The following is a 15443-nucleotide window of genomic DNA, read 5'->3' as shown; positions in this document are numbered from 1 at the left end:
GACTTGGGGTTGGTAATATTTTTTTAATGTTTTTGTTTTAATGAAATAAAAAAGTATCTTATGCTTACCAAGGCTTCATTTATTTTAGTGATATGTCGGCTACCATATCGGAATCATCAGCAGATATGTTTAATATCCTGAATGACCGAAACATTTAGGATTCACGCTTGTAAGCAGTTGCTGCTGTAAATCCCCAAAAATATTTTGAACGCAGCCATAGTAAACACCTTTCCTAATTATGCCTGTACTGCATAAACCTTATCTTTAATTTTGATAAATAATATCATTAGGTAAAAGTTAATTCATAGATTAGTTACAGTTATTATTTATAGGTAAATGAACCAAAGGATTAATCGACTATTCAGGAAATAAATAAATTGATTAATCTGATAAATGAATTGATAGATTAATCGGTTGGAAGAATAATCGTTAGTTCCAGCCCTAATCGTTATTGGCCATTATAAGAACATTTGTCCAATCTGTTAAAGCCGATAAATAATGGATTATTTCCTTCAGCTGAGACACTTTAGATCATCATCATAATTGTTTTCAGTTAAGTGCAAAATGTGCAGTGCAAGTCTGTCATATAGGCTACATAAAATTTAAAAAGAAATGCAAAAAGCTTATCAGCAGTATTATTTTGCTGGAAGAGATTTTCTGCTGAGGGTATTAAATAAATTTATGGTGAAATAATAAAGATCTCTGTAAATTGGCTTAATTGGATTTGATATGAGAAGTGCAAGTTGATTTTATGTAAATCTTTCATATTTGTATTGTTAAAAATGTGAGCTAAACTATTTTTTTGCTAAAGGCGAGACATACCGTTTTATCATTGCTGTTCGCAACAATAATTCCAACAGCCTGTGGTACTTTTTGTTCGGAGTTTCCTTTCCTCATAAATCTTGATCTTTTTGCTCTGTTCTCAGAGTGCTGGCAGCAATAGTTCAGTTATTGGTCGCAGTCCATTATGGCAACATGTGACCGTGTCTGACTGCAGGGTTTTTGGAGGATATAGCAAGCAATTACTTTTTAATGATTCTGAACTACTTCAGTAGTGACTACAATACAATTTTGGCCATAACTCCATTAGTGCATCACCTTCACCCACAATCAGGCCTCTCTTGTGTATCGTTCTCAGCGTGTCATAAAATTGTCTATAACTACCGTATCTATCGGTATCATCACACTTTTCTTTTATGTGCTTGATGTAAGTGGTTATTTTGTCCATAAAACAATCTTGTAGAGAATTGTGGCTCCTATTTTTTTTGTCTATCTGAAGCTTTACATTTTACTTAAAACAAAAACGGGAGAAATCCATCTCTTATGTATAATTGCTAGTTCAGAAAATGCCTTTGCATCCATGTATGTTTTGCGTTGGCTAAATTTATGAAAGGACTGTATTTTAAAGCATGCCTGTTTTTTCAGCCTTACAATTAGGGATGCTCCGATTGATCGGCTGATAATCACATTCTCAGTTGTCACTAAATTTGGTCGATCTTACAAAGCGATAGCAATTTAATAACTTAAATCTGCAAACCATATACAGATGAGGCCGTGCTTTGTAACTTCGCAAAAGATTTATGAACCACAGTAAGTCGCACAGCTTTGTTTAGAGCAGGCTGTCCCAATTCAAACAAGCCCACATACAACATAACATGATGCTAGGAGTGACATGACATGCTAACTGGCTAAAGCTATAGGACTTCCAGGATCCAATCGCATCACGATTACGACGCATAGTTTTCTAACGTCGTATGAAAGTTTAACCAATGTAAACTCAATAATGGTATAAGTAGCTACGATGTGTCGGTCGAAACCAATCGGACACCGTTTTAATCGTTCAGATTGACAGGTCTTTATTTACGCACTGGAAAATCATCACTTATCAACCAAGATCTCATTACTTATTCTATATAATTATAAATATTGTTATATTTTTATCAAATTCAATAATGTCTTTGTGGCATGTAAGTAGTTAGTAAAACAGTAAAACACTTTTACTGTTTGGAGAGGTTTTTGGACTTTTAATAAAAAGGCTACCATGGTTCCACTTCCTGATGTGCCTTTATACTTTCTGATGGTCAATTATGAATAACAAAATAAATCGATAAATTGCACCACTTTTTGGGGGGTTTTCTCATAAGAAACTCCAAACATGATAACATTTAAATCATTTCTAGCAAATGAGACCATGTACTTGATTAAACCATGTTTTTTGTTGTTATAAGCCATTGCTTGTAAGTATGCCACTTAGATGTGAAATAATTGAAAATTACTTCAGGGTAAAGTTTAACCGTGAATAATACAACAACCGCTTGAATAATCTGTAATCGGTATTGGCCGAAAAATCAGAGCAATCCTGATCAGAGCATCCCTACTTATAATAGATAGGAACTGCTCCGAAACTATTTCAGGCTGACTGTCAGCATTTAGCAATTTTCTGTAATTCAAGCGTAGCAGAAGTGATAGTTCCTCTAATGACAAATAAAATAGTCAATTTTTGCATTCATAATGGCCAATGCAACAATAACTTTATTTTGTTTTGTTTTTAGCTGCATGTTTGCTTGGATTGCAGAGATGCCCTTTAGAGAACCTAAACCAACAGTATAAACAAGCAGGATGTTGCCATTTAGCAGATTCTTTTCATCCAAAGCAATTTACAGTAGACCGCTTGCTGAGACCAACCCCCCAGGAACCTGAAGTTAACAGCTTTGTTCAATAGCACAACTGTGATAAGTAGTAAGGGGCTAGTCGACAGAACTGTAACTTACATGTGTTATGTATGAATTTATTCATTTGTAGTTATTAATCATTGTACATTAAAATCTTTTTGCCATTTTTATGTATTATAGCCCATTTTCTTTTTTTTTTTCTTTTTTCCTGGCACATACTGTACAGTACATTTTGCCAAAATATTTTATTATTATTATAATTATATAAATTTTTTGTTGTTGTGTTGTGGTGTGTTATAACAGGCAAGTAAAATTCATAGCTTTTCCACCTGACCACTTCATCGTCCTTATTGTTGAGCCAGTAAGGTTGTGTTAGCGGCCATGTCTTTATTCATTGGCTTGCACAAGCATGTACTGTATGTCACATTGAATAATTCAATGCGGAGTCTCGTCAAATTCTGGCTCAAGGTGGTAGAGGTTCTGGAAGGACACTTAATTGTTCCACCGTGAAGATGATTTTCTCTTTCAGTGTGTTTTTGATACTCTCCCAGTTCAGCTCTTCCATTTCACTTAGCAGTCTGCAAGCAGTGGCTCTGAATCTTAAGCAAACAGAATTGTCTGGATTGCTCTCTGCAAATCTTCATCAGCACTGGCATTTTAGCTACATAATTGGGGTCTTGTGTTCTTGGAGGCTCTGTGTGTGGAGAAATGAACGTTCATTCAGCCACACTAGCCTGCCAGGTATTGGTCAAATCGACTCACAGGCTCTGAGCGGCTCTCCTGCAGAGGGATGATGGGAATGAGGCTGTGGCCATGGGCTGTCAGCACACGGAGGGTGCCGTGGTTGATCTCTTGGCAGGTAATTGCAGTAATTCTGTGATGCTGAGCTTGATTAGCGAGCTGTCTGTGGGTGGGAGAACAGAGGTTTTGGCTCTTCAAAGCCTCTGTTCTCAGGCCAGGTGCTCTTCATTAGTTATACCAGCCCTGGGCAGCATGCTAATGGTTTTTCCTCATTCCGTCAGTGTACCAAGCAGTGAGAACGCACGATTTACCTCTATTTAACGTGAGCTGTATCTTACCGATTCTTGGAATTAGAGATGGGGTCACGATGGTATTCATCCAACATTCATTGGATGACATCCAACATGATATTTCAATAACTAGTAGATTGGTGAGTATGCATGTTTTTTTTTTTTGTTTTTTTTTTTGTCACCCACCCCGCAAGAAATGGATATTATGATCAGGTTGAAGTGAACCTGAACCTTTTTTTTTTTTTTTACTTGAAGCAAATGTTGTCTTTTCCCTTTATTTTATTGTTAGAGTGCACCAGAAAGCTACAACAGTTAAATTCATAAACATGTCACCTTTTCACCTCTTGTGAGTTTGCAGGTCTGTAAATAAAAGATTGACAAACTCGACACAAACATTCAGTCATTTAATAAGGTTTTTTCTTTAAAGGGGTGGTAAAATGCCCTTTTCACAAGATGTAAAATAAATCTCTGATGTCCCAAAAGTGTGTGAAGTTTTAGCACAAAATACCCCACATATATTTTTATGTAGCATGTTAAAATTGTAACTTTTTGAGGGTTTGCAAAAACGCACAGTTTTGTGCATGGCCCTTTAAATGCAAATGAGCTGCTGCAGGGGGCGGGGTTTCAAGAGCTCATGTGTGTTAGCAGCTGCGATTACCTCACGCAGACACACTAAAATGACAAACTGTTCTGCCTTTAATGTTAAAACAGAGTCAGACAAAGATGGAGAGACTCAAGAAGCAATGTAGAAGCAACAGGACGTCTCTGAATGGTTAGTTGATGAATTTATGTTGCTGATGTGGAGTTAACTATCTTCAATTAGCATATTCTGTCATGGTAATCTATAAATCGCTCGTATAGGAACTGTTGTGAGATGCACACAGAGTGATTTTCTATTGCATGTGAAAAGATGGATGCTAAAGTTTGAGCTGACTCACAAATGTGCTCTTATACAACAACTTTTCCTCTTTTCAACATGGACTGCGTGTTCCAGGGGGCGGGGTTTATGTACATTTTAGGGGTGATGTCACTAACCCCGGAGGAATGTCGTGTAGTCCCTACCAGCTGTTTGTTGTAGTCCTTTTCTTTAAAAGCAAATATCTTCCTTTGCTTTGAACTTTGAGCGTTGTAACTGCAGATGTTGTTTATGCTCAAACAGCAACATTACACACTAACTAAAGTTAGAAAAGTGAAATCATACTTAACCACCCCTTTAAAAAAATATCAGGGTGATGCAACTGTCCTGATATAATACTTTTATCCGACAATGTTGATGTTCATCACAATGAACATCAATTTAAATTAATAACATATTCAACAATGAACAGGTGTATAAAGTTAAATGTATGAATTGCACTTTTAATGTTTTTTGGTATGACGTAAACATGAAAATGTGTGGTTTTGCACATCCCTAACTGTTAATAACTGTAAATCTGATGTTTGTTTCTTCTCTAGCAGAGAGCAGTTATTGGGTTAAGCTTTCAGCACATATACCTGTACTTGACTGTTTAAGTTGTCTTTGTTCCAGCTAGCCTATATCTCAACCATAATGTTATTGCATATTTCTGATTGTAAGCTGGAGGAGGTGAACTGCCGTCTGGGGCTCTTGTTTTATTGTCTTTAGTTTCGCCACACCTAGTCTAATGTTTTAAATCCAGCACAATGTAATCATTAGACCTCACTGCCAATTTGTCAGCCTGCATGCAAAAAGTGAGGTTGGCTTCAGCAAACAAGAAAGCATGACTCATTCCAAAGATGCAAATTTTGGAAGATAAGAGTTTCAAACTCGGATCCAAAGATGTAGCATACAGATGGTAAAAATGTTAGTTTACTCAGATGAAGCAACCCAAGCCTTATTCTCTGAAAGGAGAGAAGTCTGTTGTTACTTTGTCCACCGCCATCATACGGCCCATCACTGCTGCTTTTCAGCAGTCTCTGTCTTGGCATGATGCAAAACTCTTTCATTGATTTGCATTGCATTATAAATATGTATTATCCTTATGAAAGTACTTGATGGATTATAGAACACAGCCAAACCATATACTGTCACACTGGTGTGTTAATCCTCCATGTTTAATCAGTCAAAATGTCTCTATCTGCGTTTTATTCTGCTACAGCGATAGCTGGCTACTTTTGGCTGCGTTTTAGTCTATTATTTTATGCCTTTCCCTCGCTAACTTCTCTCCGTCTCGTTCACTCGGTTGTACATCATTAGTTGCATTGCATGAGTGCCCATTACTGGCAGAACTCTTGCGATTGTGTTTAAATGGAAGACCTTAAGCCCTTGATCACTGGAATCTACAATGGAGCCGATTTATTATTTACAGTTGTTTTTTTTCCTTTTGAATTTGTTTTACGCACCATTCAGGCCTGTATGTATGTTGGAGAATTTTTTTAATGCTAACAATACAATAAACTATGGGCAAGCTACTAGTATAATGTGGTTAAATGTCAAAACTCACAGTTGTGTGGGGTGGTAGACTTATACCACAAAAGAGATTAAGTGCATTTGGAAAACATGTGCCCGATTCAATTATTTAGTATGATTGAATTACAGTAGTCAACATTTGAAGTGATAAAAAAAAAATCATCAAACGTTGTCCTAAAACAAGAACGTATTGAATTGTTTAAAATTCCTGTATAACTTTGATGAAAGGTATTGATCCACTACAAATGTTGACTACTGTATATTAAACAAAATAATTGAAACTGGTCCAATTTTTTGATTGAACTTAGTTTTGTTCATTCATTTTCCTTTACAAAGGAAATTGTTTAATTGTTTTTAATAGAGATTTAATCGAATAATCCTTTAATTTAATGGAAATAAAATGGCTAATTAAATCCTCTTTCGTTTTGGTTTATTTTGCTGAGTCAGACTAGATTTTAAAATACCTCTGTTTATTAAAAATTTAAGAGGTTGAAGTTCTAAAATGGTGGATGCATTCCAAGACATTTCCTCATTTCACTTCCTCATTGTTTTTTACTCTTATTCTAAACACTTGCCCAAACTCGTTGAAATCAATCATCATGAAATCAATGCTGTTACAATGTACAATGAAGCTCTTACTGTATTTACATCGTGTTTGCATTGTTATTTGGTGAAAGCATTTGCTGCAATAAGATATTTTCATACGCGATCAACGGACTGTCTGTCATCTGCTCAATGCTCATCACTGCAACCTTTCATGTGATGGAAATAGATCTTGATGATCAATACTTTTCACGATTCCTAAATCTCGATAGCTGTAATGGTAAAAACGTAGTAAAAGTTTTAGAGAGAGTTCCACATGTAATACTAGCTATTTCATATGCAAGCATGTCAGCCAATCACAGCAGTGGGCACTGAAGTCTCACACAGACACGCTGAAGTCTCACAGACACGCCCCTTCAAACAGAGCGTTCAAATCGGAGGCTAAAATCAGGCTTGGAAAAATGCCTTTTATTTCTAAATTATGAAAAATGTTTATGTTAAAATCATACTAACATTATAAGGGCACCCCAGGAAACATTATAAAATAATCCAGTCTATGACCGTTTTAAGATCTTGGAGATTGTGTGGATCTATAAAAAACACGCTTATTCAGAATAAATTAGATTCAGCTGTCAACTCTTTGATTAACGTTTCCCATCACTGATCAAACTGAATTTTTAATTAAGCTCTGTGTCACCTGCTTGGAGTCAGAGGCCATTTCATTCCCCAGTTCACAGCATGACTGCTGATTTCTGGGTGTGATCGGGTTGAATAATGCTCTCCTTAGACAGCAGGTGAGGCTGAACTCGCCTTGAGTTTTTCCATCTGTGAGTTGCCGTGTCAGGTGGTAACTGGTAGTCTGAATGCAAGGCACACACACTTAGACATTTGATGGAATGGCACAGCTGGACACAAAAAAAAACAGAGCAAACCCCTTTGCCACAAAAACAACAGTTTAGGTCTGGAGCTGTTGGATGGCTCAAGCAGTCAAATGTGTTTGGACTTTTCAGTATTACCATTACAAATATTTACAGCCATTTGTCCATTACAGAGCCTGCTTTATAATGCGAAAGCACTTTCAGTTTTTATGCTCTGTTCATTTTTTTAATACACCAGTATAAACTAATTTAAAGTAAACCCAAAAATGAAAATTCCTTCATCAATATTTACTCAACCTCATGTCAAGCTATATAATGACAAAAAAGCACTAGGCCTATAGAATTTGGGCTTGTGCTGTATTCCAAGTGTTTTGAAGCCACACGACAGTGACTGCAAGAGAAAGGACTGAATATGTTGTTGTATTGTACATGTACATTTAATTTGAGCTGAACTGAATATGATTAATTGAAAAAGTCTGATTTGTTCACATCACAGCTTCTCTTATGAACATGCCACGCAGAGCTACTGTAGCAGATGTCAAACAGCATTTCATAATGCTTTTACAGTGCTTTTTTGTCATTTTGAAGCTTGACACCCCCAGTCTTCAATCCCTTATATTAAATTGAAATAAATAATATTTTTGGATAAATAATGTGGCTACATGATGTTGACTGGTTGGTACAAACATGCAGCGAAAACCAAGCTGAATGTAGACAGACACTAAGATCTGCAATATGCTAGAATATAGCGCGCATTAAATCTATCCTCACCTGTGCCATCAATCAGCTTCCCACCCGATAGTCAGTGATTGAAGTAATGAACTGATTCCCTTGCTAAATATATTACATTTTGATGTGAATGAAAGATGTCTGCTTCACTCTTCTTGGCATCACAAAGTAGACTTAATTAGATTTATTAAAGAAGTGTCAAGCGATATTTGTGATAGAAACAGTTTTTACTGCATTGAATATTTAGCCAACACATATGGGTTTGTCCAAATGCATGACGTTGTGCATTGAGCTGTGATGAAAAATGTTTTTGATTTGTTTTGACAGCCAACCATGGATTGCGTGTGTGTGGCCTGCTCCTGTTGTAACACAGCACTGTGGAAATTCATTTGTTCCACCCTGTAGCACACAGTAATGAAGGGATAAAATAGTCCTTTTATTTTGTGCTGAGGTGAATTGTATCTTTTACGCCTTCCCGGCAGCTGACGATGACAGCGGTCGCTTGCGCAAAAAAACGTTACTCACCGAGATGCCATCATCTCCATAATTTTGACGAAAGTATTTTATCAATGTTTTAATGATTGATGATGCTACCTTTTCTTGAATTTACTTTATAGAAATGATCTTGTTGTCATAGTAGATTGCAGTTTAAATATGAACTTTAAATATGAACCTTAAGGAGCATGTTCTGGGTTTCTCACATTTCAAAAGGATGCATGAATTTTTACGTTGTACTTTTTGTTTTTAACTGTAAAAAAAGTGCTTAACCTTTAAACAAACCTCCTGTCATACTAAATTGAGGTCAAACTAAATATTTAGAGCTCTTTTATTATTTTGTTTGAGGTTTTGCAACGGTTACCAGAAGTAGTCCAGCACCCCATTGAACTGAATATCAGCAGAAAATTATGACTTATGTGATTTTAATGCTTGAGTACAGAGAATATATGAGAAGGAACATTTTAAAATGATTTGTTTTATAGTTAGTATAGAAATCATAGGAGTTGTGCCATGAATATTTAACTGGAAATATATAATTTGGTATTGGGACACTGAAATGTAAAGACTGAACCCCTAACGTGGAATGATGAATGGACATAGATTGCAAATTTAATGTGCTCTGAACACTAAGCTTGCTTATCTGGCATGTCGCTGCCAATAGCTCGTAATAGGTCGTGGGCTATAGAAGACCAGCTGCTGAGGGGAAGCTTCGTGAAGCTTGGCTGGACGTTCCTCTGCGCTCAGCGTTCTCTCACACCTGCTCCCTCACCCTGTTGACCCAAGAGCCAGAATTCCCTAACATGAATCACAATCTGTGTCAGGTGAAAACTCTGGCTTTGCTTGAATATTCAACAAAGGTGTTGTGGTGATTGGAGTTATTGTAGCACTGGGAATCCAGTTACAATTCGAACATTATTTGGTTTATATTAAAATCATTGATCCATGTCAGTGGCTCTAACCATTTTGACATTGGATAGTTGATATATTTGTTTTTATGAGAGTTTATTATCTATTAGCTGCTCAATGCTGACATGTTCAATTGAGGCATTAACGCTCTAAAGGAAGTTACAACATATATTGAAGTTCTAACAGTGTATAAAATGGTAATAAGTGATTATTTAAAAGTGGAACATTTGTGGTTTTGATCCTCAGAGTCATGTTTTCCTGGGCTTGTCGACCAGACGCTTGTCCAAATGAGCTTTGGAAGTGGCTCCGCTAGCTGAATCTGCCCTGCCTGTCCAGACTGCACATTTATTTACTGCTAACCTTGGCAGAGGGTTGGGTGTGAATTATTACTAGATCTGTGTTTTGTTGCATGGTTGTTTGTTACTAATGGGCTTGGCCTTGACACAATTGACAGAATACCCATATTTTCCGACATTTGTTATCAAGGGAGGTGGTTCTCAAGCTGACTGTTTTGTTGATGCCAAGCCTCCTGTAGATTGGGTAATCTTCACCAGCTTTCTTTTTGCTCTGGGCCTTGTTTTGCCCTGGTTTTGTGGAAATAATGTCTGCTCAGACTTTCTTCTTACGTCCATGCATGGTCTATTTGCTTATCACAATATCAAACTTTCAGTAGTGGGTACCAATTCTAGTGGAATGTCATAATTCTATACCAATTTAGATGCCAAAATGATTGGATCTGATCAAACTCAACCGGAGGAGAGAGAAATGCAGAACACACAGGACCCTGGTCCTGGAATCTGTGGTTACTACAGCAACTAGAAAATTAACTTTATTATTAAAACTGGACTTAATACAATGGAGAATAAATTTGATGTGAATTCAATCTTGAGTTTTTAGGTTTGCCAAAAAGTTATTTTTCTCTCCTCTTGGAATCCGCATTAAGAAAAATGTCAGAGCCAGTGTACTAGTACTGTTTTATGAATGTTTTACTATGGTACCAATGGCAGTATTCTGCAGCACCACTGACTTACTTCAATGACCGTAACTGCTTGCATACATTTATTTTGTTTGGTTCAATTACCATTTCAACTTGCACAATATTACTTTTTGCTCATGATCTGTTCTTCTCTTTGGCAGGATGACTGGAGTGGCATTAATTCAAACAGAATTCAATCACACAGCAATGCAGATGATAAAGCCCAGAGCCTAGAGACTCTTCCTCCAGGTAAGAGCTAACCTGACAACCCAAGTGCATAATCAGCTCATGTCAGGATTGTAGTTTTCTTTTTCCGTCCCAAATGAATAATGGAGCGTTTCTTCTCAGGGAAACGCTCAAAGATGGACTTTAATGAACAGCTTGCACAAAACAGGGCATTAGGTTTTTCTTCTCCCATAAACAGGACTTAACCTGAGGTTATTTGTGGATGTAGGTGTAGAAAATCTCACTTGAAGGCACTTAAAAATGCATGAGAGTGATTTGAGTGTGGCTGTATTACTGGCCTAAAGACAGAAATTGGTGTCTTCACTCTTTATTCCCTTTTGGAAATGTACTTCATTGCGATCCAACTGAACTGGCCTGCTTAATACATTAAGATATTCTATGCTTTTTATAGACTTCCTGCATTTAAAAGCAGTATTGTAGTCGGGTTGTGACTGTGAGTGCATTATTTAATTAGTTCGTTAGTTTCTGTGGCATGCGATCGCTCTGGAACTGAGGTCCACGGAGAGCTGTTCTATTAAATTTGTCATAAACATCAGATTACATTCATGTGTCATCGCATGCCATACAACATGTTTCCTGTCTGTTGTTGTTCTCCCAGGCACTGTTTCAGGGAATCGTCAGCATAGTTTCTTGTCTCCCTGCGTTACTCCTTAATTTAGGTCACCCAAAAGATTTCCACAGAGCTGAACATTCACATAGGGAGTACCTGATTTCATTTGTAATAATTAAGAAAACAGATTTAAAGTGAAAAAAATTGCCATCTGCTCGTGCTCACCCTTATGTTGTTCCCATTTGATTTTTCAAATGGGAACATGGACATAACTTGCTAAACAATTAACAATACAATTTTCATTTTTTAATTTTGCTTTCAAAATTATTTTTACATTATTCTCGGCAATAATAACCTGTAGCTCAGTCATCTGATCTGGTTTACTAAGAATTGTATGATTGATTCAGTCCATGATTCAGATGCTTTGTAATAAAAAAAACGGATCTACACATTTTCCATTTTATGTGGCCTCTGAGTCACACATAGTATGAATGAGGCATTTCGCATTAAGTGAACAAACAAATTCAAATTGAATAAATCAAGTAGTGTTACTTGGAAAAAAATTTAAGACAATAGAAAAAATGCATCAAAAATGAATAAATGAATAAATAAAAATCTGGAATGCATCGGGTTGCATTGAATTTATAACAGTTCCTTTTTTACAATGTTATATAGACTTCTAATGAACTGCACTGAGTTTGGTGACCCTGACTGTCAGTGACTAAATAGAAGCCAAGGTTTTTATGAATAGTGACTTAAATTTCAGTGTGTTCAACACACAAAGCCATTTTGACTTTAGAAGACCAATTATAAACCACATAAGTTGTTTTTAATAGTACTTAAGGCATATTTTAAAATTGACATTTGGGGTTGCCAGTCGTATTTGTTGGTGTGGAAAAGAGGCTTGGTCATCCTGCTAAACAGTTATTTGCTTTATAGAAAAAAAAAACTCATATATGAACAAATATGTCTTGCACTAAATTAAGATAAGTGGTATGGTGATATTACTGTTTTAAAATCAAGGCTAAAATAACATCTATTTTTCTATGCGGAGTTCTTTTGGACTCTTTAAGAACCGAATGAGTCACCAGCTTTACATTAGTGTTTCTGAGTTTCACATAGGAATGACCTTTTGACGGAAGTTTTTTTTCTTTCTTTTTTTTCAGAAACGTATTTATTTAGAATGCTTGTTTGGTGCACTAATTGAGTCATGGAGGTCTAAGAAGGTCCTCTATCATTTTTAGTAATTTTAAATGTATAATATTTTGCAGTCATGCATCAAGTATGTGCTTACTCTTGATAGGATTGAGGTATAGATTGCTGTATAGTATTTCAGTCTGGAAAGTGGTGATGTTCACATCCTCCCTCTTACTCCCTGTCTATGAGTGCATGCTGCGTGTCGGAGAGCACTTTGTCTCGAATCTTGCGGTGTCAAGTGAAGTGTGTAGGTCGCAGCTGAGACGCTCTGTTCTACTTTGAGCATCTAATTAGTCTGATGACAGCCCCTACAGTTCTCTGCTGTGGGACGAGCTAGCGACCTCGCACAAGGAGAGTTTGTGTTTTTCCTGGGTGTTCTCTTTGAGCTTTCAGCGGTGTTATGCATTGTATTGGAGATGCCAGTCGTTGATACTTTAAATGTCTGTGGGCATCTTTCTGGTTCGGAACAATGTGTTGTGTTGACTAGTTAAAAAGACGAAGGTATACGTTCTTTTGGTGGGGTAGGGGGAACTTGCAGTGTTTATTTCAAACTGTGTGGGCCTTTCTGGATTTCTAAAAGTTAGCATAATATACCCTTACTTATGCTGTGTGTCCACCAAAGTGTTTTTAAAACGGCATGAGCGTAACAAGGCGCTGCGCGTCTTTTTCACGCTGAAGCTCTGAACGTTCGCCCTTTTTTACAGGTCGCCTGTAAAAGAGTTGAAGAATGTTCAACTTTGGGTAAAACACCGCGCTCAACTGTGAAAAAACGCTTTGGTGGACATGGAAAATTGTTACAGGAAGAATTAAGCTGAATTCTTTGATTTTGTTAGTCTTTTTGTTTCTTGTCACTTTTTTGTTATTTTCATTTAAAAAAAAGTTATCGTTGTTGTTCTGGACATATTCCTTGCTGTATATATAATGTTCAAAACTTAAAATATTAAAAAACAGGCTTTTTTATTATTATTAATAATGATAATCATTTATATCTTTTTAAATTACATTATTAGGCTGCTGTTGTTTTTGTCTATTCTATTCTTGTTTCAGCTTCATAAAATCATTCACGAAACTATAAGATGTTTATAGAAATGAACATGATAGAAACATGTAGATGTAGTAGTGTCTAATGTTGTAAATACTTATAGACCATTATCTTTTCCTTTTGGTCCTGCTCCTAATTTGAAGCGTTTTCCCTTGTTCATTATCAATTCCCGTGGCAGTGGTCTTCTTGGCCTCTGAATCGACGTTAGCGCTCTGCTGGATAGCTGGCATCGGTGGCATGTAATTCTCAAGCAGGTTGGCCTAATTATAATGCAGAAGATGTCTGCCAGAGCCCCGCTAAATTAATTGCTTATAGTCTTTTGTAATGATAGATAACATAATCGAATTCTGCCACATGTTTCTGAGGTCTAAGTACCATCCCAGCCATCTCTGCCGTTTAACTCAATGTCAACACGGTCTGTTAGCTACCACTGCTGCCATGTTATTGTGGGATTTGACTGACATCAAAACTGAAAATAACACTTTTTATTTTATTTTATTTTAGTTCAAGAGGAAAAGCTGAGCTTGTGGTTGGGAAATAATTTAAAGCAGACCGTTATGGAATTGCTCCATTTGGCAAATATCCTCATATATTATCATTTGGCAAATGTCGTCTTTGACAGATTCACCTGGGTTGTAATCAACTAAAGATGTCTAGCCAGCTCCTTTCACGTTCTTTTGGGCAACTGTGATTTATAATGTAATAATGGGCAGCAGTGCTTTGGTTTTTTTAGTCTTGGCTAAAAGAGACGATTCTGAGAAGCATGAGTATTTCATTCAAAAACACACAGTATACTTTTTGTTCTTGATTATAGTGTGGAAATTTGTCCTTGGTAAATGACAAGCATGATGTCTTGAGTGAAATTGGTGTCTTCGGACATGTACTTACTGACAAATTGATAGTTCCAGAGTTGTTCAGGTGGAAAGTAGCCTATCCGTATGTTAAAGTAATCAATCCACAGTATTTGATTTATGTGCGCACTGGGTAAAAGTAAGCTTTTTTTTCTAATGGAAATTGCAATAAAAACAAACTTTTTTTTTTGTTTTGTTGCAAAGATCCTCTGACATCCAGTGTTTAATCATCTGTTTGCCACATTTTTCAGGGAAGGTTAGGTGGCAGGACTTTGACCAGGACCTGTACGTGGGAGCAACTGCTGTGAGGCCAGGGCAGGATCCATACGCCCGCAACAAGTTCAACCAGGTTGAGAGTGACAAACTCAGAATGGACCGCAGTGTCCCTGACACCAGACATGACCAGTAAGTCCCAGTCAACGCTTAAGCTCAAATCAAGAAATGAGTCAAAATCTGCTAAAATGTATCTTTTTATTGGAAAATCCAATTTTATCAAACATTGATAATTGCCTTAGGAGCTGTTTACACTACACCGTTTCAACCTTTTGTGTGTTCATTTACATGACAACATTTCCATTTTGGGGACCTGAAAACGTAAACAGTACCATTATCATCTCCGTGTTAACTTCAAAAACGGGAATTTATGAAAACTGTTATGTCATGTGCATGCGTAATTACGTGTTCAGTCTATAGGCGTGCAGTTTTTCTTTACAAAGATACATTGACAACTACTGACCTGGCAGCATAATACAACGTTTTTTAATCGGTTTCGAGGATCTGTGTGTAAAGGGTTAGTTTTGACCGCGTTGTCTTCTGTACGTGAAAAAAACGCAAATTAATTTTTGTTTTGTTTTTAGTACATCGTTAACGTAAACGTACCCTTCATCTGTTAAACA

General features: G+C 36.7%; 1 protein-coding gene across 2 annotated transcripts in view; it reads left to right on the top strand.

Moving 5' to 3' along the window:
• The window catches only part of galnt2 (UDP-N-acetyl-alpha-D-galactosamine:polypeptide N-acetylgalactosaminyltransferase 2), a 75996-nt gene that overhangs the window by 29552 nt on the left and 31001 nt on the right, over positions 1-15443 (top strand). For both annotated transcript variants that reach the window (XM_079634943.1, XM_079634944.1), the window contains exons 2-3: positions 10823-10910; positions 14799-14952. In XM_079634943.1, the coding sequence (XP_079491069.1) occupies positions 10823-10910; positions 14799-14952 (242 nt within the window). The remainder of the gene's footprint in view (positions 1-10822; positions 10911-14798; positions 14953-15443) is intronic.

This window comes from Phoxinus phoxinus (genome assembly GCF_949152265.1).
Source record: "Phoxinus phoxinus genome assembly, chromosome: 14".
NCBI classification, from domain to species: domain Eukaryota; kingdom Metazoa; phylum Chordata; class Actinopteri; order Cypriniformes; family Leuciscidae; genus Phoxinus; species Phoxinus phoxinus.
This window is presented reverse-complemented; position numbering and strand designations above follow the sequence as displayed.